This window comes from Pyrgilauda ruficollis, unplaced genomic scaffold (assembly GCF_017590135.1).
Source record: "Pyrgilauda ruficollis isolate IOZ18807 unplaced genomic scaffold, ASM1759013v1 scaffold43, whole genome shotgun sequence".
NCBI lineage: Eukaryota > Metazoa > Chordata > Aves > Passeriformes > Passeridae > Pyrgilauda > Pyrgilauda ruficollis.
In genome coordinates, this window is record NW_024525823.1 from 3,701,980 (window position 1) to 3,728,478 (window position 26,499).

General features: G+C 38.1%; 1 protein-coding gene across 1 annotated transcript in view; it reads right to left on the reverse strand.

Annotated features, from left to right (window-relative positions):
* Nucleotides 1-12,771: 12,771 nt before the first annotated feature.
* SIM1 (SIM bHLH transcription factor 1) overlaps nt 12,772-26,499 on the reverse strand; it is a 45,242-nt gene continuing 31,514 nt past the window's right edge. The window contains exons 9-11 of the mRNA XM_041478128.1: nt 24,062-24,227; nt 16,166-16,571; nt 12,772-13,502 (exon numbers count right to left, since the gene is read on the reverse strand). Coding sequence (XP_041334062.1) covers nt 12,772-13,502; nt 16,166-16,571; nt 24,062-24,227 — 1,303 coding nt within the window. The remainder of the gene's footprint in view (nt 13,503-16,165; nt 16,572-24,061; nt 24,228-26,499) is intronic.

Consider the following 26,499-nt stretch of genomic DNA (forward strand, 5'->3'; position numbering starts at 1 on the left):
GACCTACTAACTAGATTTGAATGGATAGTAATGAGGTAACTTTAAATATAGTAAAATAAGCAGTTCTGTGAGAAGATAACCCACTGAATTTCACTCTCTAAGTTCTGGAGTCTTGTGTCTAAGATTCCATCTTCTGATGTTCTGAAAAAGAAAAGCTTGTGTCCCACTTTATTTCAGCTGTGGCACAGACTGTCACTTGCTTCTCTGCAGCATCTTATTTTTAAAAAAATTTTTGGAATGTAGATTCACAAGTGGTTGCATGAGCTTCATTCTGTTAGGAAATTATGACAACTAGAAAGAGAGGGTTTGAGATTTTTTGCTGGAACCAGTCAGTACAGCCTCACTCACCTCAGTGAACTGAAGTGACTTGCTGAGAAGCTGAGTGCTAAAAATAGATAGTAATTAAAATGGAAATATTGGGCTAGGCAAACTCCACATGAATGCTCTCTCTGCTCTGCACCTCCTTGAAATACAAATACAGTGCAATTGAATTTGAATGAATTAGTCACATGTTCATAAAGTAGCATGTTTTTAAGTGAGCATTAAAAACAGCACTTTGAAACAGCCATTGTACCTGTACCCTGTAATCAAAATACAGCTAATTCCTTTAAGACATAAACAAAAGTTTCAGTTCTCAATCTTGACTTTTTGATAACATTTCTGTAACAGTGCCATTCCGGTGCAGGAAAAACAATGCCATGAAAAAAATGGAAAAGCAGTTTCTCTGTTTATTTCCATCACGTTTTGATAAACTACCAGGATATGCTCACAGAAATTTGCAATGTTATGGAGTATTTGTATTTTGCCCATCCCTGTGAAGCCATTGCCTAATCAAGTCTTACATGATCAGTAAATAAACTAAAGCTAAAATATGATCTACTGATATTTTTTGAAAATGATAATATTGAATAAGGTCTGTTTAAAAATGTTTCCTTGACAAATCACAATTTCTCTAAAAATTCAAATGAATGAGTGCTTCTAAAAACACAGAAGCAGAAAATGAGAATTTCAGTCCTTTTTGTCTCCATAAATAATAATTTCTTCAATTAATCTGATTCAGTACATTAATCAAACATTACTGATTAGTATACAGAAAATGTGACATGTTGATGTGGCTGGTGAGAGAGTTGTTTAAGCTATAGAAGTCTTTAAAAAATTCCCTCCCCCAGCAGGGTGATCTCAGGTGGGATGTTAAATGTATGCTCAGCCACTGGTTGCAAGAAGTCACTAAAGCAAACACTGGAGCACCTTGTGAAGGCAATTGCAGCCTCAATACTGTCAACTGACAGTTCTGCTCAGTGACCCTCTCAGATCTCAGAAAAGGTCTTTTCGGATTCTGGGTCTTGCTGTATTGATTTCAATCAGCAGCTTTTCCTAAGAGCCCCTCTTCAAAATAGCCCTGCCAGAATTTCTGCTCTCTAACCCAAGTTTTATCTCAGGGTTTTGTTCACATTTGACATCGTTCAGATAAATTACAGGAGAGGATTTTTTTTTGTGTGTGTACTTCTTTCCCTAACCACATTTTTTTTTAATTATGTTTGTTCCCAACACAAGTAAATCTTTCTGTTTACTTATGCTTTCAGTCGCTCTATTGAGGGAGGTACACTGAGCTGCCTCAAGTGTTGTTTTCAAAATGTTTTTACATTTTTGGCCATGCTTCAGTGGGACCAAAGTATTTCTGTCAACAACTTCATTAATGCCAGGATTTTACTGCTGGCTCTTGAATACTGGAGGCAGCCCACTGGAGGCTCTCTCACCACTCAAACCCCGTGCTTTTCTCGCATCCCTAACAGAGCAGCAGAGGCTTTGGTAGCCCACACACTGCAGTGGCACAGGCTGGAGAGGGACCAGGCAGCTGCTGCTCTGCACCAGGGCACAGAAGTCAGAGCAGAAGGGCAGAAAGTTGGCCCCATCATGCTTCTCCCCCACGGGAGGCTGCACCGCATCGCCAGGGGTGCGGAGCAAAGCACGCCGGGGAAGGCAAAGTCACTTAAGCCATGTTTGCACCTCCTAACTTCTACAGCTCTTGGCATAAATTAGAGCAGCCTAAAGGGCTTTTTGATGGTTAATACTCAGGAAGAGGGGAACGAGTATTTCAGACAGCAAAAAAGTTTCACAGTTTTTCTCATTTGCTGTTGTTTTTTTGTTGATGCTTTTTTTAAATTAAGAAAGCTATCAGGAAATCCTCAGCAGAAACTGAGAATGGGTTCCTGATGGCTGGCTGGATTTTGCCAAAATCCATTTTAAGGTTTACTTAGAGTAAGCTCAAATCAGGTTGCCATATGGAATTACTCCGTGCAGCAATCTGACCTAGAGCAAAACTGAACAAAGCTGAGATTATTTACTAAACTCCTAAACCACTGGCTGTTTTGCATCTCTCCCACACTGGATCTAATTCCCTAAGTAAATAAGCACATGTTAAGTTAAAAACCCAAGTCAACGAATAGACCAAGTAGTTGTACACAAGGTAGGCTCTTTCATGACACAAAAAACACAGCCATGGGTCAATATTCAAGCCTGAGACTGTCTCAAAACTTGTTGGCACCTGCCAGTTTAGCATATTTACTGCTGTAGCTAAGAAGATTGATCACAGGAAGGCAAAGCTGTTCAGTAAAAAAAATAAAAATAAGAATCAGCTGTTTTCTATGAACAGCCTGTCAGATAACCAGCCTAATGAAACCATGAGCATTTCTCTTGAGCTCAAGAAACATTCATTCTGAAGAGCGTACTGGAGTCATTCTAATACTTTGCAGTTGTTTTGGAGGTTAAATAGAAAGCAGCACAGAAGAAAGGCTCTGCCTTTGTGATTAGAGAAAAGTCAGAAACATAACATCAAAATGCACAGTTGTGCCCTTGATGAAAATAGACTTAACACTTAGGCTGTATTTTTCACCTCACTAGTGCTCTCCAAATTGAAAACACAAAGGGTGCCTTTCACTGGTATTCTTTAAAAAAAAATGACACAACTGTCCTACAGAGAAACCAGACAGACAAAACACAGCCCTGTTTTTGTTAAAATAATTCATAACATGATGAAATGTCCTGTGTCAGAATCAAGAAGCTTCAAATGAAAAATGCATCTAACTCCTGTCAAAACTGTATAAGCTGTTTACAGTCTCGGCTCTCCCCATCCTGGGCTCCAAATTGATGCAATAGTAAAAGAAAAGGAGCAAAAGGCTCAGCAGAGAACAATCTTAATGTCTTTTGACAGGACACATCACCAGTTCAGAAAACACTGACATTCATGCAAGGAATTTTGGCTAGCTTGTACCTACCAGCGTGGTGTCATCAGCTCTGGCAGAGTACAGGGGCATTCCCAACAAAGTTGCCTTACCGGGTGCATACAGGCAGGACTCCACTGGGCAGGCATTGACTCTGTGTGATGACAATCTCTTGCATCTTCACTGAGTTTTGTTAGACAATATAGGAGAAAAAGTATAGTTTCACATCTTCTGGTACATTCTTCCTTACTGTTCTTACCATTTGTGAAGATAATAGCACAGAAGAAGGGTGGCAGCCTAATGTGCTTTTCATAAAATAGACAATGCTAAAGTAAAAAAAGTGGTTTTACATGATGGTGTGGCACTCATTGCTATTTGAGCTCTCCTGCACTTGATAACTCCCTACAAACTAGAGGGCCACCTCTTTTGCTATGCGATGAACAGGTAGGCAGGCAATCATGGTAGGTAGAAGAAATCAGTGTAGCGTCAAGGCTGCTCTAGTAGTTCCCAAGTATAGAGACAGTTCAGAAATGTCTCAAGATTCAAGGGAGATAGAAGGAGCTATAGAAAGATTACAGCTTGTCCTCTGAAAGTGAATGAGATTGTCTCTGGAAATACATCTTGAGAGGAAACTGAAAGCATCCATCTTGAAAAAGTACCTTAAACCCTTATCACCATATTCTCACATCTCCTTGTCAGAAAAGAATTAAAAAAAAGATCCAGAAATGTAATACATTTGATAATGTACAAGTTTATCTACTTGCAAAAGAGCATTGATGTAACTTTGAAATATGTCATACTAACAATTCCTAGGAATATGGCTGCATGTGAAAATTTGCTCCCATGTGAAATTTGCCACTTGATACAATGGGTACAAAATCATCTCATGATACACTGGGTACAAAATCATGGAGCTTAAAGTCAGTTGAAGGCTTGAAATATGCTGATACTTTCTGGGTTCTATTTCCAGATGTTGGTTTCTGCTCTGCATTTTATATTATGCTTTTATTATAGAATACTTTTATTTATAGATTTAAAAATAGCATAGATCAAAAAGGAAAAATACAGATAACATGACAAAAATGACAAAACTGATGACAGCTCATGATAAAAATGCATAAATGAAAAATAGTTATGAGATGAACAGCAATAATGAACATTTAATCATTTGCATGTAATTTAATGCACATTTAGAAAATAACCCAATTTTTAAGTTTCCCTCCTAGATGGATCTGCTTGTAGCTTTTGTTGTCATTTTCAAATACAGGTGTATGTCCTCTGGTCTCAGTTTTCACCTTTACCTTCTGTTTGCAGGCCAGAAGTGATGACATTTTGCAATGTAGCTAAAGTAGCTTGCGTATTTGGTATGCTGAAGGCATCTATCACCTTTTGTCTGTAGATTTTCTGAAAAATTCATCACCTCCATTCCCTCAACCAGTAGCTTTCTTGTAGCAGAACTAATGCCTGAGAGAAAAAGATTGCAGGGTCTTCAGAATGACATTGACACCAGCTGCATGAAGGAGAGGAAGAGAAAAGGGAAAGCAAGTAATGGAAACTGTTGCCAGATAGCCATTTTCCTCATCAAAAGCAACACACAATTTTCTGGATCAAGAGAAGAAGCTAGAGCTGAGCAAGCTAGACCAGGGCTTGGGGCAGAAGGGAGGAAAGGGAAATAGAACAGATAATTCCCATGAAAGACAAAAACAAGGTGATAGACTGGGGAGGAAGGCAATGGCAGACTGTGGCAGAGAGAGGTGTCTGCAAGGAGGAGAAATCTTGGTAATGGTGGAGCCGAGCTCTTTCTGTGTACACACAGTCTTGCACCTGGCCTGGGGACCACAGTCCAGGATGCTGCATGCATAAGACATGTAGTCTGTCAGGTTTTGTGGTGTGGTGGATAGCCCCTTTTACTCACACAGGCACGCAGCAGGCTATTTGTGACCTTCTGACAGTCAGAGGAGCTGTATCAAATGAAATTGCTGATGCTGAAGCCTCTGATGGCCACCATATGTGGATAGAGGAAGTTCCTGATGATACTGCACACTTTTATTACAATGGCCATGGCAGCAGATTTCCTCAGTTCAGCAGAATTTGCCAATGAGCATGGAAATCAAGACTGAATAGACACCAGTGGGAAATAGCTACCTTCAGGCAACAGAAAAGAGACTAAGGAGCAGGCATGGAAGTGGCAGGACTTGAAATACACAGAGATGAAGATGACACTCAGATTTGTTGCAGTGCTTGACATGGAGAAACTAGGACTGCTCTTGTCCTAGGGAGGACAATGTGGTCTCATGACTGCCTGTGGATCTTAGTGTGGGCTTCAAAGAGAGAGAGGTAGGCTAAAAAAGGGCATTTCTGAAACCCTTCTCCTATGAAGTGAGACTGAGAGAGAGAGAGGAAAGAGAGAGTGAGAGAGGAAAAGAGAAAGAAAGAAAGAAAGAAAGAAAGAAAGAAAGAAAGAAAGAAAGAAAGAAAGAAAGAAAGAAAAGAAAAGAAAAGAAAGGAAAAGAAAGACACTGGGCATGTTTCGCACTGCTAAACAGCACAGTAATGCCATTTCCTGCCTGCACAAGAACCAGGACCAAAATTCAGGCCAAGGAGAGGGGAAGTGCCTAAATTAGCCCATAGGAAATGCCAACATCGTGAATGCAGTTTAAACTTCTAACTCAATGCTGCAGGCTATTCCCCAGTCCCCAGGAGTGTCTCTAAGAACCAGGTGCCTACATCCATCCAGGAAGAAAGGTCTGGTGACAAAACCGTATCTCCATTTTATGCATTTAATTTACCTGAGACTCAAAACTGACTCTTCTGTGCATCACAGCCCTGATGCTCATGTATTTGTTCTATCTTGTGAGTGGGAAATATGTGGTCAACCCCTTTCTCTCCAGAGAAAGCTGCTCTCTCACCTGACCATAGCACCAGTGTCACTCTCTGAGACCATCTGTCTTGCATTGTTCCCTGCAGGGAAGAGACTCAGTGACAGTGTCGGAGAGGACAGGGTTTGATGGCTCAGAAACTGGCCTAGAAGGTAAGAGCTGTGACTTAGAACTCGAGGCCAGAAGGACCTAAACCCCAGAGCAGGCAAGGGTTACAGCAGTGGGCTCCAGTTGCTCTGGGTCGATTGAGATATGCGAGCACAAGCCCTCAGGTCATAGCCAGCTCTCAGGCCTGAGGGCGATTCAACAGAACTTCTCACCTATCCCTGTGCCAGAACACTGCCCTCTGAGTACACTGTTTTAGGCACCTAATGGGCATCATGCTCCAAGTCAGCAAGCTGATTTACCTGAGGCACAGGGGTACCTCAGGATGGCTTCAAAAAATAAGACAAAAATGATTCTCAAATAGATAATTAATCTTAATTAAGTTCTTCCTTATAGAATAGTATTTGAGCAGATTGAGGCATCTTGAATGAGGCAGCAGTATGTTACCAGCATCTCTTCATAGCTGATAAACTCCATTCAAGATTCAGGGAGCATTTAGGATTCAAAGTAACCAAAACAAATTACTTTACCCTGTCCCCTCCCAGTACTAATAAAATATTCTCATTAATTAAAGTAGATTCCTGAAAATGTATACTATATAGGACAATCCTTAGTTCAAAAATCTAGAAAAACAGACAAAAATTGCATATTGGCAGCTATATTTTAAACAAACAAAAAAAAAATCTTCACATAATAAATACATCTTATGCACATTAACTTCAAATTTACTTCAGAAAGCTATTTACAATATAAATAATTATAAATGGGAACACTTTGCAAGATATTGTAGACATAACTAAATTATACTTTCTACATTACATTCCAAAGGAAAACTACAGATGTTATGCTACAATGTCACTAGACCCTTTACATCGCAAAGCATGGTATTTGAAACACTGGCAATCTGTGTCTTTTTGTCCTTAAATGTAACCATTGGTTTAAAGCAAACATTAAATTCTTCATCATGTCTCAAGTGCTTTCTTTTTGTTACATTAGTATATTTTATGAATTGAAATATTTACCTTGGGAAAAAGTTGCAGTGCCCTAAACACACTTTTTCTCATAGACTTTATTTCCTTAGAATGTAAAGGTGCCAACATTTTGTATTGTGTGAAAAAAGATTGTTTCTTGCACTTTGAAACTTCCCGATGTATTTGTTTCAGTAGCTGAAAAGGAAAATAATAAATGCAGTCCAAATTGTAATAAATAAAAATGTTTAAAATGACATTTGGAATCCTAGAACAATAGGAAAGATTGAGAAATTGGTGTGAGAGGGGAATTAAATAGGGAATGCAACCAGAAAAAAAATATTTTTTCATCCTGCATTTGATCTTTCCTTTCAAATGCAGCTTTATAGGTGAAGTCATAAATTAACTCTTTTCAAAAAGGGATATATTCCTAAAAAGTTAGAGCCAGATTTATCTACAGAACTCTTGTACACATAAGCTAAATGCCGCAGTGAGGTTTAACCTCACAGGATTTTTTTTTTTCATTAATAAATGCCCTAAGGAAATGTGAAATGGAATCACACTAGTGCTCTCACTGTTCTGAACAGAGGGCTATTTCATTTTTCTGGTCTTCAAAATAACAGCTAAATCCTCAGCTATACCCTAGAAAACTTTCAAAACACCAAACTGAAGGGTTACAGAAATCTGGGGTTTTTTTAATTTGCTTTTTTGTTGTTGTTTTTGGGGTTGGTTTGGGGTTTGTTTTTTGTTTTTTGGGTTCTTTTTTGCTTCTCAGTGCACACAGCTGAAATATTTAACCATCAATACTAACTGCAAATAAAATAGTTTATGCTCCACACTGTGGAGCTATCTGGAGTTAAGCCAGTATACCTACAGGAAAGCATGTTCATCCACCATTGTTCCTAATAACAAAGCCTGTATTGCCTTAAGGCTCTTAGGTGCTTTAAGCAAACTTGCAACTCAAGGAAAGAGCAGGGCCTGAATCTATTTGCTGCCAGACATTAACTATAGGCACCTTAAAATAGACATAGCCAGGTCTAATCCTGGAACTGTGTGCTGTAATCCCCATTACATGCAGGTTTGTATGCAGAAGGTCTGAAACCAACGCGTATGCCACAGCTTTGTTCCGTGACCAAAAGGTTATCTGACCTTTGGAACAGCCAGGCTGATTTTCTGGGGTGGCTGCACCTTTTCCAGAAATAATATGCCACCTTTTATTTTTTCCAACTCACTCAGCATGCTCACATAAATGAACATATGGTGGTTAACATACTTAGAGACATTAATGAATAAATGTTGCATGTGTAGAGACAAAAATGAGATTCAGATAACAGTGATTAAAGGACTTTAAAAGAGCAGAATTTCACTGTGTAACCCACGGCAGTATTGCAGACAGATCAACAAAAGCCATTTTTAAAGCTTAAGAAATACTTTAGGGGCTCTTCAGCTGGGAGAGATGCACGCATTTTTTCAGAACAAAAATAACCTCTTTTATAGAAACACAGCCATTAGAGTTATTATCTTCCACAGATCCATACTCACATCTTGAGATTTAAGGAAAAAAGAATTACAAAACAACCCTCAAACCTATTATCAGAAGTCAGCTTTCCTCCCCTTGCACAGGCTAAGTAGTACCTTACTCCACAAATATTCCCATTTGAATAAATGGGACAAGTTGCTGAGTAAGGTTCTTCTTTCAATTTAAGAATTGCTTTGCAAATTTGTCCAGAATCACAAACTCTATGCCCATGGGGTGAGATTTCATATAAAGACTAGAGGGTTTTTTATTTCCTTAAACAAAAAGAGATGTACTAAGATTATAATGCACAAAAACCATAATGCACCATCCACTGACATCAATAAGAAATGGTTTGATAGAGCTGTGGCCACTCTGTATTTGCAGTAGTTGCAAAATATTAATTTTGTGTTAATAGCAAACCAGTATAATGTTAGAGAAATGATGCAATACAGCAATTTATATTGTTTCTATTCCAAAACACAACATACATACCTTCTTTAAAATTATAACCTTTAGCTAATGTGATACATTTGAAACTTATTTGCTTCAAATGCCTTGCATTTTTCAATTTTGCAAGATATTTCTTCCCATCTGATTTGGAAAAGGGAGAAACATAAAAAAAGAGATTATATCCTTGAAGGATACTAAATGAAAATTTGAATTACATAAATATGTAATGGAAAAAATAAGCTTTATACCATATTGAAAAGCACATGTAATATGAGCTGCAGTGATATTATATGCTATAATTAAGATTGCAGACTTGCTTTCATGTAGCATGAAGCATGCAGAGTCTATGTTTGCAAAACTCAATGCTTTCTGTCAATTAAGAAGAAATTCCTGGCTATCTAAAGAAGCAGGATAGCAAACAAGCTGACAAAAGACATCCATCTCCAGCATACTGTTTTGAAGTGCTAAGGACTGCCAGTTGCTGGAATCCCATGAGGAGAGAGAGCTTCAGCCTTTGCTTGTAGCACAACGTGGCTACGTGTAAAGACATCTCTACTGATTTATTCCGTTCATTACGGAATAATTATTTTTTTTTCAGTGCATTTTTTGCCTTTGTAGTGGACTAGAACTATTGAAAATAGGAATAAATAACTACAGTCTTGGGATCACTGTAAATAAGGATGGGGGACTTTTATTGCATAGCACACAGGCCTTTTTTCCTACGTAAAGTCATGCAGCATCTTATGCTGTGCCTGTTGGTCTCACAAAAGGTGAGAGGCACTTTTCAAAGGTGCCTGTCAGAATGCAAATGCACCAGTCACCAAAGTGTGGTTTCTGGCTACTTGTGGCCATTAGACCACAGCCAGGGAACTGCAGCTGGTCTGCAGAACTTTGTTGCCTTCTAACTAAAAGCTTGGTAGCAAGAGTGCCTCGTGATCCCAAGAGATTTGAGTGCTGAGAAAACCCCATTTATTCAAACAGTTTAGGAGACTCTTTTGTAACACAAAGTAATATTGACACTTAGGCATGGTTTTATATGTACTGGTAAGGATAGTATGATACCATGTACCTCTATTCTAATTCGCTTTGCAAATTGTATTTCAATACTGTAAAATGAGACTCCAAGTACAAGTTTATTCATATTATTCATAGGAACAAGTGAAATAAATATGTATCCAGAACTAAATTTATCAAAAATACTTTCTTATTCCTATGCTTTAGGAATATATACAATTGTTGGGCTGAAAGAAGTCCATTTTGGTCCATTTCTTCCTCTGAATTAACAGCTGTCAATGTTTTTCTTCCCCTCAATTATTTGCCTTGTTGTTATCTTAAAAAAAACAAATAAAAAAAATCTCTATCTGCTTCTCTTTTTGACCTTCATTATCCATTTGGCAATGAGTCAACTTCTAAACTTCTTGCCAAATAATTTTGTTCTCATTTTGCCTTTGCTATCATTCAGTGCCCTGCCTCTCATTTCTGCCTCTAGTTCAAGTAGTTTTAGACCATTATTTATCTCTCCTCTGTGCAGAGTTTGGTGCACATCGGTGACATTACCCCTTACTTCTTTCCCTTACAAAGATGACAGACCCAGTTTATTTAAAGCTTTTATTAGATCTTTCAGTCTCTTTATCTTTTGCTGAGCTCTGCTCCACCTTTTTTGTTACGAGGTTTAGATAATAAAGACCAGACTGTGTTGTTCTCCCTTGTGTTCAACGTGCATTTCACCAGGAGCGATCACACTGCAGTCAACAAAGGTTGCTTATGGAGTAAGGTACTACTCAATTCAAGATTCACAATCTGCTTTGGAGTGATCAGGACTATACACAGTATTCCAAGTTCAGAGAGGTAATTTCCTCTGCTTTCAAGTATGTCTCTACTTACGTGGTTTATAATGTTATTATTTAGCTTTTGCTTCTGATTAGTTTTATTTGGAAACAGTATTTTTAACCCACCCATAGCATGCTGGTTTATATTTAGTCCCATTGATGACTCAGTTCCATATGTTGAGCTTCTGAATGTTACAAATTAAGCTAGTCTTAGAGCTAATCTCATTTTAGTAACCACCTTAGATTCCCTTTCCTCCACATTGGCATAAGAGGGAGCAGTGGTCCCTCCTGTTGCAGTCAACTTTGGGACCATATAAATGCCATACAAAAAAGGACAGGTCTAGCAATTGTGACTACAAATGCCCTATTTTACATTTTTAGCATATGTTTGCATTTATTCTTTTCCAATTAATCAGTCTCTTTGTTCATGTGGTTATTAAAAATTTTAAAAAAGTTCCTCTGCCTCTTTTGATGTCTTGTATAACTCCAGGACAGGCCTTGATAATACCAGCATTCTTAATACAATTTAATTCCTTGGAACACTGATTTCCCTCTACTCTTGTTATGTACATATGGCTGATTTTAATGTCCATAATATTTTCTGATTTTCATTAAATTATCTGCTGCAATCAAGCAGAGAATTTATATTTCTTTATCAAGGTCATGCCTGTTACTTCACATTGTTTCAGACAGAGTAGTTATGATACTGTATACTCTCTTAATTTACTCCAAAACGCTATCAGAAGTTAGACAAACTGCCAAAGAGTTTTTGCCTATTCTTGGCTCATGTATTTTTACATTTATGCAACTGCATTTGTATTTTACAGCAATATTTCTATGATTCTATTTAGTTCCTTCTGTATTTTAAATTAATTCTTAATTATTCAGCCACTTTTCCTTATTTTATAATTATTGCTAAATGGCATACATAGCTACAGGGTTAAGTGTTTACCTTGGACCACTCCTAATTCCAGTCTATTCTCCCTGTTTCTCCAGGGAATTTTCTTCCGTTTCACTCCACTAACCACCATGGGCAACCTTTCAAAAACATGAGAACCATCTCCCATCTCTACTGCAAGACAAGAAAGCCCTTTGCGTTTCTCAATGCTACAGTGAGAACACCCCTCTCGTTTTAATACAGTAGAGGTAAACATTTGACCATACTAATCATAAGGACTCTTTTCAAATCAAGCATATGTAATTAGCTATGTTTGTGAGTACACAAGGACATAACAATTCGAGGAGTTCTCTCTTCTTTCTCCCATTTTTGATTTTATATTGGTCAGCCACGGATGCTTTATACCATACAGCAGCATAACATACTTGGCCTTTGGGGAGTAAACAAATCACCAGAAGTACACATTTTGTTGTGTATTTTGAAGAAACACATCCCAGCTTCCTGTGTAAAAAGAATACATAGCAGTTCTGCTGCCTGGTACCTACGCAGTTCAGAAGATCTGCCTTTGGCAGTGTTTCCAAACAACATCTCTTACATAATGTGGATAAACTGCTCTGCCACAAGTACTCTCTGCCTGAACCTCTTCTATCCTTCTCAGCATGCATGGCAACAACTTTGCATTTAGCTTCGTTTACTCTAATCCTGCATGCCAGTGCATTTGGTTTTTTTTTCTTAAGTAATGTGTTTTAACTAGCTTATCCCCCCAAACCTTAGGTTCTTCTTTCTAGTGCACTGTGGTATGGGAAATGCTGGTAAGGACAAGGGCATGAAAACATAGAATATCTTCCAATCAGAGCTCAAAGGTTATTTTTTAAAGCGCGAAAGTTTTTAGAAAAAAAGTGTCAGCTTCCATTGGTTATTATAACAGATGTTCCCTTGTGTCCTTGTGCTGGATCTTGCTGCATCCTTAAGTGAGAAGTCACATCAAAGTGGGATCCATTACAGCCTAGTGAATAGTTTCTAATTGTTTCAGTGTCATATAGATGCTCCAGGGCATATCCAGTTAGTGTGTAAGCATGCTTATCAAAGTACTGCCTGTGGGAGCTGTAATAATTTGGAGAGGCTGCTGGGTGGTCTCCTTGGGTTTGATGAGGGGACATGTCTGAATGCAGGTAGTCTTTAGCAAGTACCAAACTAGATTTTGATATTCGATCAGAACTGGGGCTGCTTATCCTAGACAGTGTTGTGGGGCTGTTGTCGTAGTCATTTTCATGTGGGCTCATAATCTTTCCATCTCGCTGCTGGATGTGTTCACAAGGAGGAGTGCTGGCAACTGTTGGGACGCGGCAGACGTCCGCTGCCAGCTGCTGCTGAGGGTAGCTTGCGAAACAGATAGCATGCTTCTTCCCTGTGCCGTTAATGGAGACCAGTGGGTCAGGAGTGGTTTTCCGCAGCTGTAGCCTGTTTTCTTCTTCTTTAATCATTTGCTGGGTGGCTCTTATTAGAGTTTCAATTTTGCTGGGCTCATGCGGACTGTTCTGATACTGCTCGGTACGGTATCGGTCTCCTGACTCGCTGGCAGAGCCAGGATCGGGTGAGCTAACAACACTGTCCTCATCCCAGTGTCCTCTTCCTAGGAAAGAGAGAAAGGAGACAAGCACTGAGGTTTAAATGATCTTGAAGAACATGTAATCTGAACCTCATTTCAGACACAGAAAATCCAGTCGGGGTGAGTCGTAACAGTCACCCAAAATGACCCCTTGCTTTTCAGTGACAAACACTAGTTTCCAGTGTCTCCACTTGAAACAAGTAACTCAGCTGAAAATATGCAAAGAGATCTAAGCACCTCAACACAGGTATCTGGTGCCACCTGATACACTCTTGGGTAGCCAAGTACCTGCATAAGCCCTGCAGGTATTGGAGAACTCGAAAGCAGCTCTGTCTTTTGGAGCAGGTAGAGGCCAGGCAGGGTATCCTAGGGCATGTCAAAGTGCCTTCAATGCCAGTGTTCAGGCCCCTGGCCCCTTTCTACCTCATTGCATCAACAAGGTCTGAGTGAATTTGGGGCATGGTAAAAATAAAAATCTCAGGGAATTACAAATGTACAACATTCCAGCCTTTCCAGAAGCTAAAACAGAGACAGCATTGGGAAATGTCTTGTAGTTATGTAGAGACTTTAGGCAGGATACACAACAATAAATAGCCACAAGTAATGAAGGAGTTCTTCTTCAAAGCTCTCATAGCTCTTAGACAGGGACACTGTAAAAATGTGATGTCATATCCCCATGCATAAATATTTTCTTTTGAAATGGGAAAGTATTATTACATTCTTACCTCTCTTTAAAAAATAAGGCCAATATACATATCAGAGAAGGTGTTCAGCTTACACGTAGCTGAAAGGATGGAATCATATATGTCAATCCTCACCAGGAATAGAGTGGCCCCAAAACCTGAACGGTCAACATTATGATAAAGGGCTTGATTTGCTGAGATGCATTCCTGAAGGAGGGCCTGTGTGGGACTTGCACATTTTACTTATCAACACCTCTGCCTTGGCACACACAAAGTCCTCTTTGGGGATGAAGCACTTTGGGTTGGCTGAGAGTGCTCTTCAAAGCAAACCCATTTTCGGAGTAACACATGAAGTTTCCCCAGTTTCCTGTTGGGTCAAGGCATGCAGATCTGTTTGGGATGAAGACCAATACCACTGCATTGCAGAGTTCACTAGACAAATTAGTCATGGGCTTCTGCAAGAACAATATCCTGCCACTGCTGGGAAACTACTTCACTGTGGAGTATCATGGGCATGAACTTATTCTTCACATCCTCTTAAGAGCTGGACCCAAAATGCCAGGACTAGTCAGGTTTTTCCCCCAAAGCTACACGCAGACTGAAGAAATACTGAAAAATGTAACTCTTGATACAAAAAAAACCCCAAAACCAAAAAAACCTGCAGCACCTGAAATTACAGCAAAGCCAAACAACACAATAAAACCAAATCATATTATCCATTTGGGTTAATTATTCTTGATAGAGGTATGGAATTAATATCTAACACTCTTCTGTTTGTACCTTGGTATGATATTTCTATGTTCAGCAAGAATTATCATGCATAAAATTTGCCAGAAAATTATCATAATTTGCTAGATTCTCTTTTTTTTCTTAGAAGAAAAAGCTAGAAAAACACAAATAAGGCAGAAGAACAGAACAGACACAAGGAAGGACGCATGTTTTCACAGGAAAAGTGGAGAACAGCCCTCATCAGCAAAATTTTCTGGTTTTTTCTCTGAGTGTATTTCCTGGAACTTGTTATTTAATAATTTTTTCTAATCTCAACATAATTTTCCTCAGATTGGAGCAAAACATAACAGCTATTTTTGTTTACAAAGCCTTGTTCTGCAGATCAATGGAATAGTACTAATCTGCTAATTTAATCTGCTTTTATGAGTTCTTTAGAGGTAACATTTGTTTTGGTAGACTCTTTTGTGGAAAAACTTTTTTTTTTTAATGTTGCATCCATCCTTAAAACCATGAATTCTGACTTTAGGGCCCGTTACTGTCTTCCAAGACTAAGCCTATCATTTTAAAACCAAGAACCTTTGGACTTGTCCAACCCAGTATCAGGCTTTCACTGTGGTTTTTTTATTAGCTTCAGCATCTGAAAATATGCTAATGCACTGAGTTGCAACCTGTCAGAAACTAAACAAAATTTCGGGCTTAGTGCTGAAGGGATGGAGAGATTTAAATTGGCTAAAAAATATCACTGAGGATAAATGTCTGAAACTAAAAACAACTGTCTATTTCAACAGCCAACTTTAAATAAACATCAAATCATACAGAATCTAGTAATAACCAGTAGGGAAAAAAGTCCCTCAGAGAACAATTTCTCCAACAACTTTCAAGAGTTTTTAATATCTAGCTTGGATTTACCTATAATTTTTTGCTAAATATATTCCATCTGAAGTGTCTTGATCCTAAGTCTAATAAAAACCACTTTTCTATCAAGCGGATTATTTTGTTTATATTTTTAAGATCATGCTTAAAATCTCCTCAGTCATGTTTCCACCTTAATTTCACAATGAAAATACAGCAAAACTATATTTTGCTTCGTATAACCCAGACTATAAAACTCAACTCAACTTGAATTTCAAGTATTCCTCATCTCCGCAGAGGAGATGACAAGAACATACATCAAAAGCACCTCATTTTCCATCTTTCTCATAAACAGCTGGATGTTTCTGTCGTATCGCTTTAGCTGAGATGGTGTCGCTTCTGCAAATCCTTGTTATGTCTTACCATGAATCCTGTGCACTGACGTTATGTGGGGCATACTGTTCTCATACGCTTCTCTGCTCTCAGGGGACGACTTAGTCAGAGGCAGCGCGGAGCGAGAGCCCCACCAGCTCTCCCTTCCCGGCTGTGGCGTGCCAAGGAAATACCGGCCAGCTTCGCATCTGCCTCCTTCGCAGGCCTGAGTGTGGAAATGCCTGTCATCAGCCAGCCTGGAGTGGTCGAGTGCAAAACCGTAGCAGAGCGCGCTGCGGTCTGAGTACTGTCTGTAGGCACAGGAGACGTCATGGTGCTGGGAGCTCGCTCTGTCCGCGGGCTCCAGGAGCTGCGGAGAAGCCGTATCAGTCAGGGGGCTCCCACCCCACTGGCTCTCATGGTCAGACTCGGATCTCTCCGTGTGAAATCCAGAATACTGCAAAACAGGAGAAGCAGCATGGGAATTACCACACCTGGGTGAAATCTGCAAGTAACTGCACTGGGAAGGCAGAGTGTGTATGTGACAGTGTGTTTTTTGCGAGCGTGTCTGCACCTTCTGATTGGGCTCCTGGTCCTTTCCTGTACAACACTCTGTAATGAGCTCGCAGATGACAGGACAGACCTCATGAAAATCTAAAACATCCCATGTCGGCCCTTAACAGCCATCTCCTTTATGATGTGTAATATTAGGCTCAGAAACATCAGTGTTGCAATTCAATATATTTTTAGTGTGTCCAGGTTTTTCTTGTTGCTTTGAAAGCTGTGCTTTTGCTCAGCCAAGGTGCTCCAATGCACTTCAGCAAAACACTTCCAAAAGGGACTGAAATAACATTGCTCCTGGAGCATTCTCACATGTCAAATTGAAACCGAATGTATTTGAAGGATTTTTTTTCTAAGGGTTCACTCTTTTTCTCATATTTTGTTTGTTTATATTTTTTTTCTTACTTGGAGTTGTATCTTTGAACTTCTTTCCTCTTATTAGGAGGGAAAAGTTGACACTACCATCAAATTTGAAAGGTAAAGCTCTAAAGTGATGGCAGATAGGTAGGAAGCTAAAAATCCTAGCTCTATTGCAATATGGGAAAAAGGAAAATCCAGAAACTATTTTCCAGTAAAGGTGACTGCTAGCCAAAGCAGGCAGAGTCAGCATTGTTCACCCTCACTAAAGCAGGGCCCTCCCAACACAGAAAAGCAACTAGTAGGTTGTTGGAAAATTAGTCAGGACAGGAACATGAGCATTTGTTTAGAGAGAAGTAAGGGTTAAGTTAAATGTCACAGGTCTCTAGATATTCATAATGAATGCTTCCAACTTTTAGATACCTTTTGGGAAAGGAAAAGAATGTTTATTAAACCTCCTAGGATTTAGCTATCTCATTTTAAAATCTTTTTATTTATTGGAACTGTCAAACTTCACGGAACATTTTTAAATCAATTTCACCCATGATTATGGGCTGGGATGAGACCAAAGCTGTACATGCTCACCTCTTCAGCACTGCACACTCATGTCACAAATCAATGTATTACAACATGAAACCTTGGAATTCTCCCATTCCATCACTCACCTTCCATATGCCCGCTCTGCCTTTTCTTTTAATAGGCCTAACATAAGGTTACCTTCCTTTTCATTAGATTAAGTTGCTATGAAACTCCTCATTATCAGCCAGGATCAAGGTTTTATGCACTTACCAATCGAAAGTACTTACCAGATGTTTGACTTGGAGAAACCTAAACCATGTGTGCAACATCAGTAGAGTTTTTGGCATTTAATTGGGCATTGCTTCAGTATTCCAGTTTATATTTGTGAATACTGTTTAGGTTGTGAACACGATAGATTACTTAAAGGAAACAGAGAAAGGGCCATGGCTTTGAGGAAGGCAATTATATTTTGTTATTAGTTGTCAGAAGAAAACCCATAGGCAACAAGCCTACCAGTAGACATGGAGGAGGTCAGAAAGTTAGTGCCACAATACTCATCACAAAGGTTTAGAGATGAAAGGAGAAAACATGAATTTTCATGAAGGTTAGATAGTTACAGAGCCACAAAAGAGCTCTTTTAAATGCCACTAACTCAACATACGCTAACTAGGAACTTTATTCAGTCACCACAGTGTTATTGTCATCAAATGGAGCACCTGTCTCTTCTATTATCCTTTCAGACCTAACATCTACAAACTGCTTAATCACAAAGACACCTTCATAAATAACAGCTGAATTACTGTAAGTTTTCCTGCAAAAATGTGTAGATAAAATTAAGTTTTCAATAAAAAATAGAAATTATTAACAAGATTAACAGTTAGTAAATCCTATCTAGAAATAAAAAATAAAAAAAGAAAATTACATTTTAATCTGTTTTTAATTTTAGAACTGTTTTAATGCTCTTTTTGAATTTGACTTGTATAAACCAGATTTTTTTAATTTTAAAAGTTAAGCAGAAATATTATACAGCATAAGCCTAAGTGCAAATATAGAAAAGTCAAGAGTTCATTTATTTTCTTATTAAAAATAAAACTCTTAGTATGTATTTCTTTCATGAGAAGGACAAGGAAAATTAATTCCCAATAATATTATAATGAAATTTCTTTTTTGGATTATTTATGATGATAATAAATCCCAGAGAATCTTTCAAACTGAAAACTCTTAATTTCCTGCCCTATCTCTACTATATATTCTTCTATTAGTTCTCTTTTTCTAAGGACACTTCAGTGTCCAACATAGCGTCTCTTGAAGGGAATATTTTCATAGAAAAGTTGTGCAATTTCTGCTTTTATCTTGAACCTAATCACAAAAGGCCTTTGTGTACTTTAAGAAAGGGAAATTATCTCATAGGGTTTATATCTCGTATCTCAGAAATGCACTGTGTGATGTCATATAACCATGTATGAAGACCAACAATACTTGACCCATCTTCATACTTGATGTGAATAAAGATTACTTGAGATTTTACCAATGGCAAGTGCTAGGCCATGGACAGAATTAAATTAACACAGTCAATTGCTTGTGGCCCACGTTTTCTGCCAAGGTTTGATATGACTGCTTACTCCTAAGATGCAACATAAGCAGACACAGAGCAAAAATATGTCAAATTTCCTTTAAAGCCAGTCACATCTCTCTTTGGCATCCTCAGGCTGCCTCCACTGCTGCAGTCCAACCACTGCCTCTTCTGGGAATCTGATGTTGACAGGTGGAGACTTCAAATATGGGCATGTGTGACATGTTGATGGGGGAGAAATGAAAGGGTGATCAAAGATATTGCTTTACTGAAATGGGAGTGGAAACACTATCTCTCAAGTCAGAATTAGGCTCCCATATGTCAAGTGATGAAAGACCATAAAAAAATTGAATCATATTTAATGAAAATTATGGCAAATTAAAATCAGTTGGGTTTTTTTTCAATCCTAGTCGTGTCTCAGCAGAAACATCTTATTTTCTATTAATTTCTGCTCTCTGATTTCTATCAGGAGTCAGAAGGCAAAAACTAATTTATAACTTTTGGGTTTTTTGACAAAATTTACTCAGTAGATAGTGATAAAGAACTTCAAACTGGCAACATCTGAATTCCCTCTAGGTAATTTCTGAATTGTCATCTGCATAAAAAATAACAAACATAAATTAAATGGTCCTTCAGCTGGTCCTGAATTCAGCTGGTTCAGCTGGAAACTGAATTGTCACCTCTGAAAATTAGAAATGTCTCCCAGAGTGGTAACCCAGTGTACAGTCAAAGTGAGAGCACACCAGCAGGATTACACTGACAAAGAAAAGGTCTGTGGGCCATCACTGACGCATTTTCATTTGAGGAAAAACTTCAGGAGAGCTAAAGAGATAAGGAAATAGGGAAATATAAATTCCATGTCTAAGGAAACTTATTTTATGAGAGTCCATGGAAGTGTATTAGGCAAGTAGACAATTTTATATTTCTCGAGTGATTTTCTTTTGCCTGCTGTTCCATTCCTACAGGTGTCTCACTGGCCTGAGGACTTGTCCTGTCACGCACAGCAACATCAGCCTGCTCTACACGCCACCCCAGATGTTCAAACAACAGATATTATAGATATATAATTTTCTGGCAGCCTACTCAGGTTTTTATCATTATAAGCATTAAATATATGGTGAAACCCTCACAGAGCCCTCTTTTCCATGGAAAACTTTCACTACATCAACATTAACAGCTTTTCTCTTGATTTGTGTCTGAACCATGAGGAAAAAAAACATCACAGATGCAGGCTGCATTGTACTAAGAACATATGCATGATTTAAATCACTTTTATCTTACATTTTACTAATGTAATCCTGAAATGAAAAATATGCTCTTTTCGCATTCACTATTATAGGCACAACAGATGGTGAAAGGCTTAGATTAAAGTAATACAGCATGTCCATTAAAATAACCCCCACTGCTGGTGACTCTTCACCAGACCAGGAGTAATGTTTACTATAAAAAGAGGGGTTTGCTTTGCTTTTGAACACGCTAAAAGTTGCCAAAGCTTTAGGCTACAGGAAGAAACTAAAACAAAACAAAAGCCAGGCTGACTAGAATTCTGCCTGATTCTGTTATCTTTATTCCATTCTGTGATATGCCCAAATAGAGATGGGTTGCAGAATTAATCCAAATTATCTATCTAAAGGAGATATAAAATCAATATATCTCTGAAATCTGATGCATTAATATATACACCCATATACCTACCTATTAATATATACCTATACCTACATCCAACAGCTCTTGGGTACATCCTTACTTGCACGTGTGCTTTCATGAGAAACATACATATACACACACATATATATACACATATATATATATGCATATATATATGTGTGTATATATATGTGTATGTATATATGTATATACATATATACATACACATATATATACACACATATATATATGCATATATATATGTGTGTATATATATGTGTATGTATATATGTATATACATATATATATATAAAATCTTTATCCAAGAACTAAGATGAGATATGAAGCAATAACCACTTATCCAGATCTCACCATGAAACATTTCCACGGCAGGCACACAACAAGCAAGTTAAACATTTTTTTATACAGTCATCACTAATGGGACATTAAACTCCAAAGCAGTTCAGATGATCATAATTAAAATGTTTCTCCAGTCTTACTGCTATTGCCTGCATATGGAATAAATGAGGTCCTGGGCTAGTTTTTGGGAACACAAAGGTGCAGGGCTAGATTTTGGGAGGCACTCACAATGATCGTGATGATGATGATGGTGGGGAAAGACTACAGGCATCTTTTCACCAACTCATGATTTCCTTTTTCTGCAAATATTCATCAAACCTTGATCTGCCTGTTTGGTTTTTTCCCCCACCATCTCTTTCAGCTCTGTACCTCTCTGGTGGGACAGGACTAGAAAAGCACTCTTCAAACTCTCTGAGAAAATGCTGCAGCTGGGCCACAAATTTTGGGTTGCTCTCCTCTCTGCTTGCCTCTCCCCTGCCTGAGGCTGGTTTCACAGAACCCACTAGCCCACTGTACTAACAGCACACAGTGTTAATCACAGGCTGACCAATGCCTCCAGTTCAATGAACTCAGTTTCACTTAAGAGTCTGCAAGACCAACATTATGCTATGTTTGCTTTTGCATAAGAATTGATGAGAAAAAACATCAAACTGTGTTAGATGACCAAAACACCCACTTTTTGCCCTAGTAGTAAAGATTCAGCTGAAATCAAGTAGTATAATTTTCATACTGTTCACATCTTATGTACCTATCTTAGGGACACACAGCTGGCAAGGTGAAGGATTCCCAGTCAGCACCCAATAAAGCATACGATTTCTTTTTCTCTTCAAGAGAGAAGCAAAGTAAATGGTAAGGGAACAAGAGAAAAGGAAAGAGGGAAAAAAAGGGAAAGAAATTATGTACATTTAAAATCTTGTAGGTGTCCTTGACTTTAAGAAGAACTTTCTCCACTGCCATTATTTTACTAATAAACTTCCTGCTTCCTTTCCTCACCACAGCTCAGGCTCCTGTGTAAGCCAAAACCCATGACCTTACTCTTCAGCTGTGACTTTTAAGTCACACTCTAATTCTCCTCTACTGACTGGCAAATTACATGGGCAGGAGACTGAGGGACACAGGCTGTACCACCTGCTGCATGTTCTTCACAGCAGCTTCTCTTAGTCTTTCAACAGTTTATTCACTGGTGGAGAAGGATGACAGAGAGGCAAAGCCAAGCTGCCAGTGATACTTGTGGTGATGGGCTGCAATGAATGGCATGACCATTTTTCAAGATATTGGCAACTGACATGGCTGCTTCTTTTTGAATGATGAAATATGTGACTTTAATATCAGGCAGCTGGTAATGAGGATGCAAAATGAAAGTGGAGGCTAAGCACCCTGGGCTTTCAGTCTACAATCCCTGATAAACCATAAGTCACAATGCTGCACTGCTCATTCAGTATTTTTCTCTGGTGACAGAAAGGATGAGGAGGTCATACTTTCAGAAATCAGATAGATGTGGAAGGATAACAAGCCTTCAGCTGGGATTGTCCTGCTAGCAAATGAATACTTTGGAAAGGACTGTATAAGGTAAGATGAAATATAATTACAATAAATCAAAAATAATCATTAAAACTGAATTTACAATTATTTGTACGCGTCTTCCCCGATTCTTTTAAACAGATTGAGTACAATTTTTTACAATAATGTAGTGCATTCAAGAAAAAAGCTTTTTTTAAACAACCCACAGAAAGAAGTATGAACAAGTGAGCTATAATAACCTATGACAAATGTTAGATTCTTAAGATTAGGAGTTCATATCTAGGTGCTCAGTTAAATATTTCCTGTGCCAAAAGCAGATGTCATTTAACAGAAATTCTTATCCTTGGTACTTTTGAGAGGAAAAAGAAAGAAAACCAGGAAGTGATGTAGATATTTGGGATCACATTGTACACTCTTAGAGGTCCATTTAGAAAACATTGCACTTGCAGAGAAACTGTAGTTATTAAGGTCATTATCAGTTAATTATTGAGGTTCTTTAAATATACTACTAAAATATTGGGCTCTTTAAAATACATAGTTCTTCTGTCTTACATCTTGAATGCATACATTTATATCCATTTTGTTTATACATCCATTTATATCCTCTTACATAGAGGCATAAGAGCAGTAGGACTTGTATCATTAGTAAAGATCACAGTTATTTTAACAAACATGTTTTTTGAGGTAAAAGTTTGACAGTGCAAGGATACAAGTGCTGTGACATTGCCTGCAGAAATCAGTTGCATAAATGTATTGTGTAAATTTCAGTTCACAGGCCCAATTGAGTCTGGTCCATTCTCCAAGCTGGGACGTGCTCCTTACAACTTAGACTTGAAAACAAAATCTGGGAAATTAAAATCTACTGATGCCAATGACCACCTCCTACTGTTTTCTTCCTTTCAAAGCTTTACACACAGGAAAATACACATTTTCTTGTTCCAATTCACCAAGTTGGCTGACTGCTTTCCCTCCTCAATACTCATTCCTCTTGACAACAATTTCAGTATTAACTGCTATGTAATATCTGGCAGCTTTCTAGATTTGTTGGAATTAGTAAAGACCAAGTCAGAAAAAGCAAGATTTCTCAAATGGCAAAACTCACAGTCTTCTCAAACCAAGTATTTCAAAACAAACATTTTCACTTGTCCTTCAGTCCGCTTCTCATTAACTCTGAGCCCTGTGCTGCTATTGTCGTTGATAATGATTTATTATGCATGCTGAAACATAAATGTTTCCAGCTTTTTAGAAGCAGTTTAAAGAACCATATTCCTGTCTCAAGCTCGTATAACCTGCTGTCCTTTATTCCCTTTGAGTAACACATTCTTTGGCCCATTCCAGTTATTTGGGTAAAGTAGCAGCCAAAATTGAGATATTCAAAAATATTTAACTAGTTTTTCAAAGACAGCTACCTGTGGGTATGGTGATGTCCTTGATTTTGACTTTGTGCTCGAGAGGCGAGATTTGCTTCCCTTTCTATTATCCGTTATGGTCGGAGCTGAGTTTGCGTATGAGAATGCCGGCTTGGTAGCAGTGACCTGATCCAGAGAGAGCTGTAGTCCTTTATATTCAGTGTCCCTATATGAAAGGCAAAAGTGAAAAACAAACTCACTTCATGTCTTAATGGGAAACATTCCTTTCTTCTTAGTGGGGGGTGGAAATGAAAGATATTTTTAAGAAAAAAGAACAAAAACCATCCAGGGCACACCAGTATATCCCCCTAATACATTTATGGAGTATAGCTTACTAAGCAATAACACTATTTTTATACTGAAAATATGATTGCTTTTTGCATCCAGCTGTTACCATCCTGATCTACTTTCTTCAGTAATAAAAAGCAATGGGATGGATATTTCTGAGATTTGTATTACAGATCTACATTGGGCACATAGCTAAGCAGTAAATAGGATACATTTTGCTCACAACTCTTTTACCTGTACAACTACAGACTTTCCTTGTGTGTGTGTTCAAGTGTATGTGGGGTGCACATAACAGCCTAGACAGATGACTACATAAACTGAACAAAACATTTTTTAATGGAAAACACTTGATATCTAAGGTTGTATTTTTCATTTCTTAAGAAGTTTCAGGGAATTGTGTAAATTCTTGTTTTGGGTTTTTTTTTTCTTCTATGGGTCTTATGAGTGTTTATTCATTCATTTTTAGTTTCTTATACCAGTTTACCAGTCAGAGAAAGCAGCTAAATAAATATAAATCTTGTGATTTAAATAGCCTGTCCCTCACTCACAAAAAAATAGAGGTTTTCTATGGGGAGCTATATTAAATGTCAGTTTTTGAAGTTTGGCATTAGCTTCTTCAAACTAATGAATACATAAAAGTAAGGAAAACTGGCATGGTTCACAATGTCTTACTAAGCATAATGAGGGCATATGCATTGGACTGCAGTCCTCTGCACACATCTGCATGTCTGCTGATACCCGAGGGAGTAACAAATGAGCTCTCCAGCTTTCATGTAGTCATACGGAACCTATTCTGACAATGATTTATTAAAAGAGAGCAAAGAAAGAGCTTCTTCCTGACCTACCTACCTGGAGGAAAAGAGGAAGTATTCTTTTTTTTTTTTTCCCTTTGTGCTATCAGTAGAGAAGCAAGGGATAAGGGGAGAATAATGCTTTTCTTAAGCAGTCAAGGAGGCAACATATTCATTCATACATTATCCCATACCCCATCTAAACCTAAAGATTAAAACTTAATGAATTATAGTTAAAATATTTTTTTTTACCTAGCTTTAGCAACAATATCTTGGTCTATAATCACACAAATATTGATGTGCAAGCCATAAGAGTCTAACGTTTTTTAGAAAGAAACTGCATCACAGCCTAAGCATATTAGAGCTCAGTACACAGAAATTATTTCAGGTAAAAGTCAGGGGTAGAAGAATAAACTTGCTAAGTCACTGAAAAAAGTGAAATAGGATGAACCATTGAGCAGCCACTGATAAACCTGCATAACCAAGAGATTAATTCATCACAGTTCTACAATATTTTTTTTCTTTTTCTTCTGATAAAATAAGAGGTTTAGGTTTTTTGGCAGCGCAGACAATGTATATATGTCTGTGTATATAGAACACATGAAAGTAAATCCTTAACATTAGAACTGCAATGACTATGTTGTTTCCAGTCCACAGCAGAGATTTGTCAAGTATAAATAGTGCTTTGTAATGCAAAATTAGTTCTTAAGGTAAGTTCTTGAGGTAGTTCTAGTAAGGTAGTTCTTGAGGTAATTTCTTCAAACTTTGGCTTTAATAGAGATATAATAGAGTCTCTGCACGAAATATCCTCTGCATTTCAAATATCCTCTCTGCAGTGAAAGCATCTGAGTGTGGGGATTTGCTTTGGCCTCTTTGAAGGGCATGGTTCATCCCCATATTTTGAAAGCATTAATTTTTTCCCATGGTTACCCTCAAAATTGCCATCCAGACACCTTGGCTTGACATGCAAAGCTTCTGTCTCCATAACTGATTCCTAGGAAATTATCTCCATGTTATACGAAACACAAAAGATGTCAAACAGTCTTCATACTTAACTGCTACAATTCATGAGATTCTACCAATACCCTGAAAAAACTATTAGTCTCATCCTGATATACACACTCCCCTCGACTATTTGATTATAAGAGGAAGGGTCATGTGTTCTCAGTGTCATTTGCAGAAAATAATACCACCAGAAAATAAAATTAATCAAAACTAAGTAGGTACATTTTCAGAGCCTTAGGGGCATGAGGAGGTTGTATTTTGGTTTTGAGCCTACCAACCCATTTACCTCTGGTTTTGCTGGAGAACACACAGCTCTGTGCTCCTGCCATTAACTCCCCATCTCTGTTTTTTGCC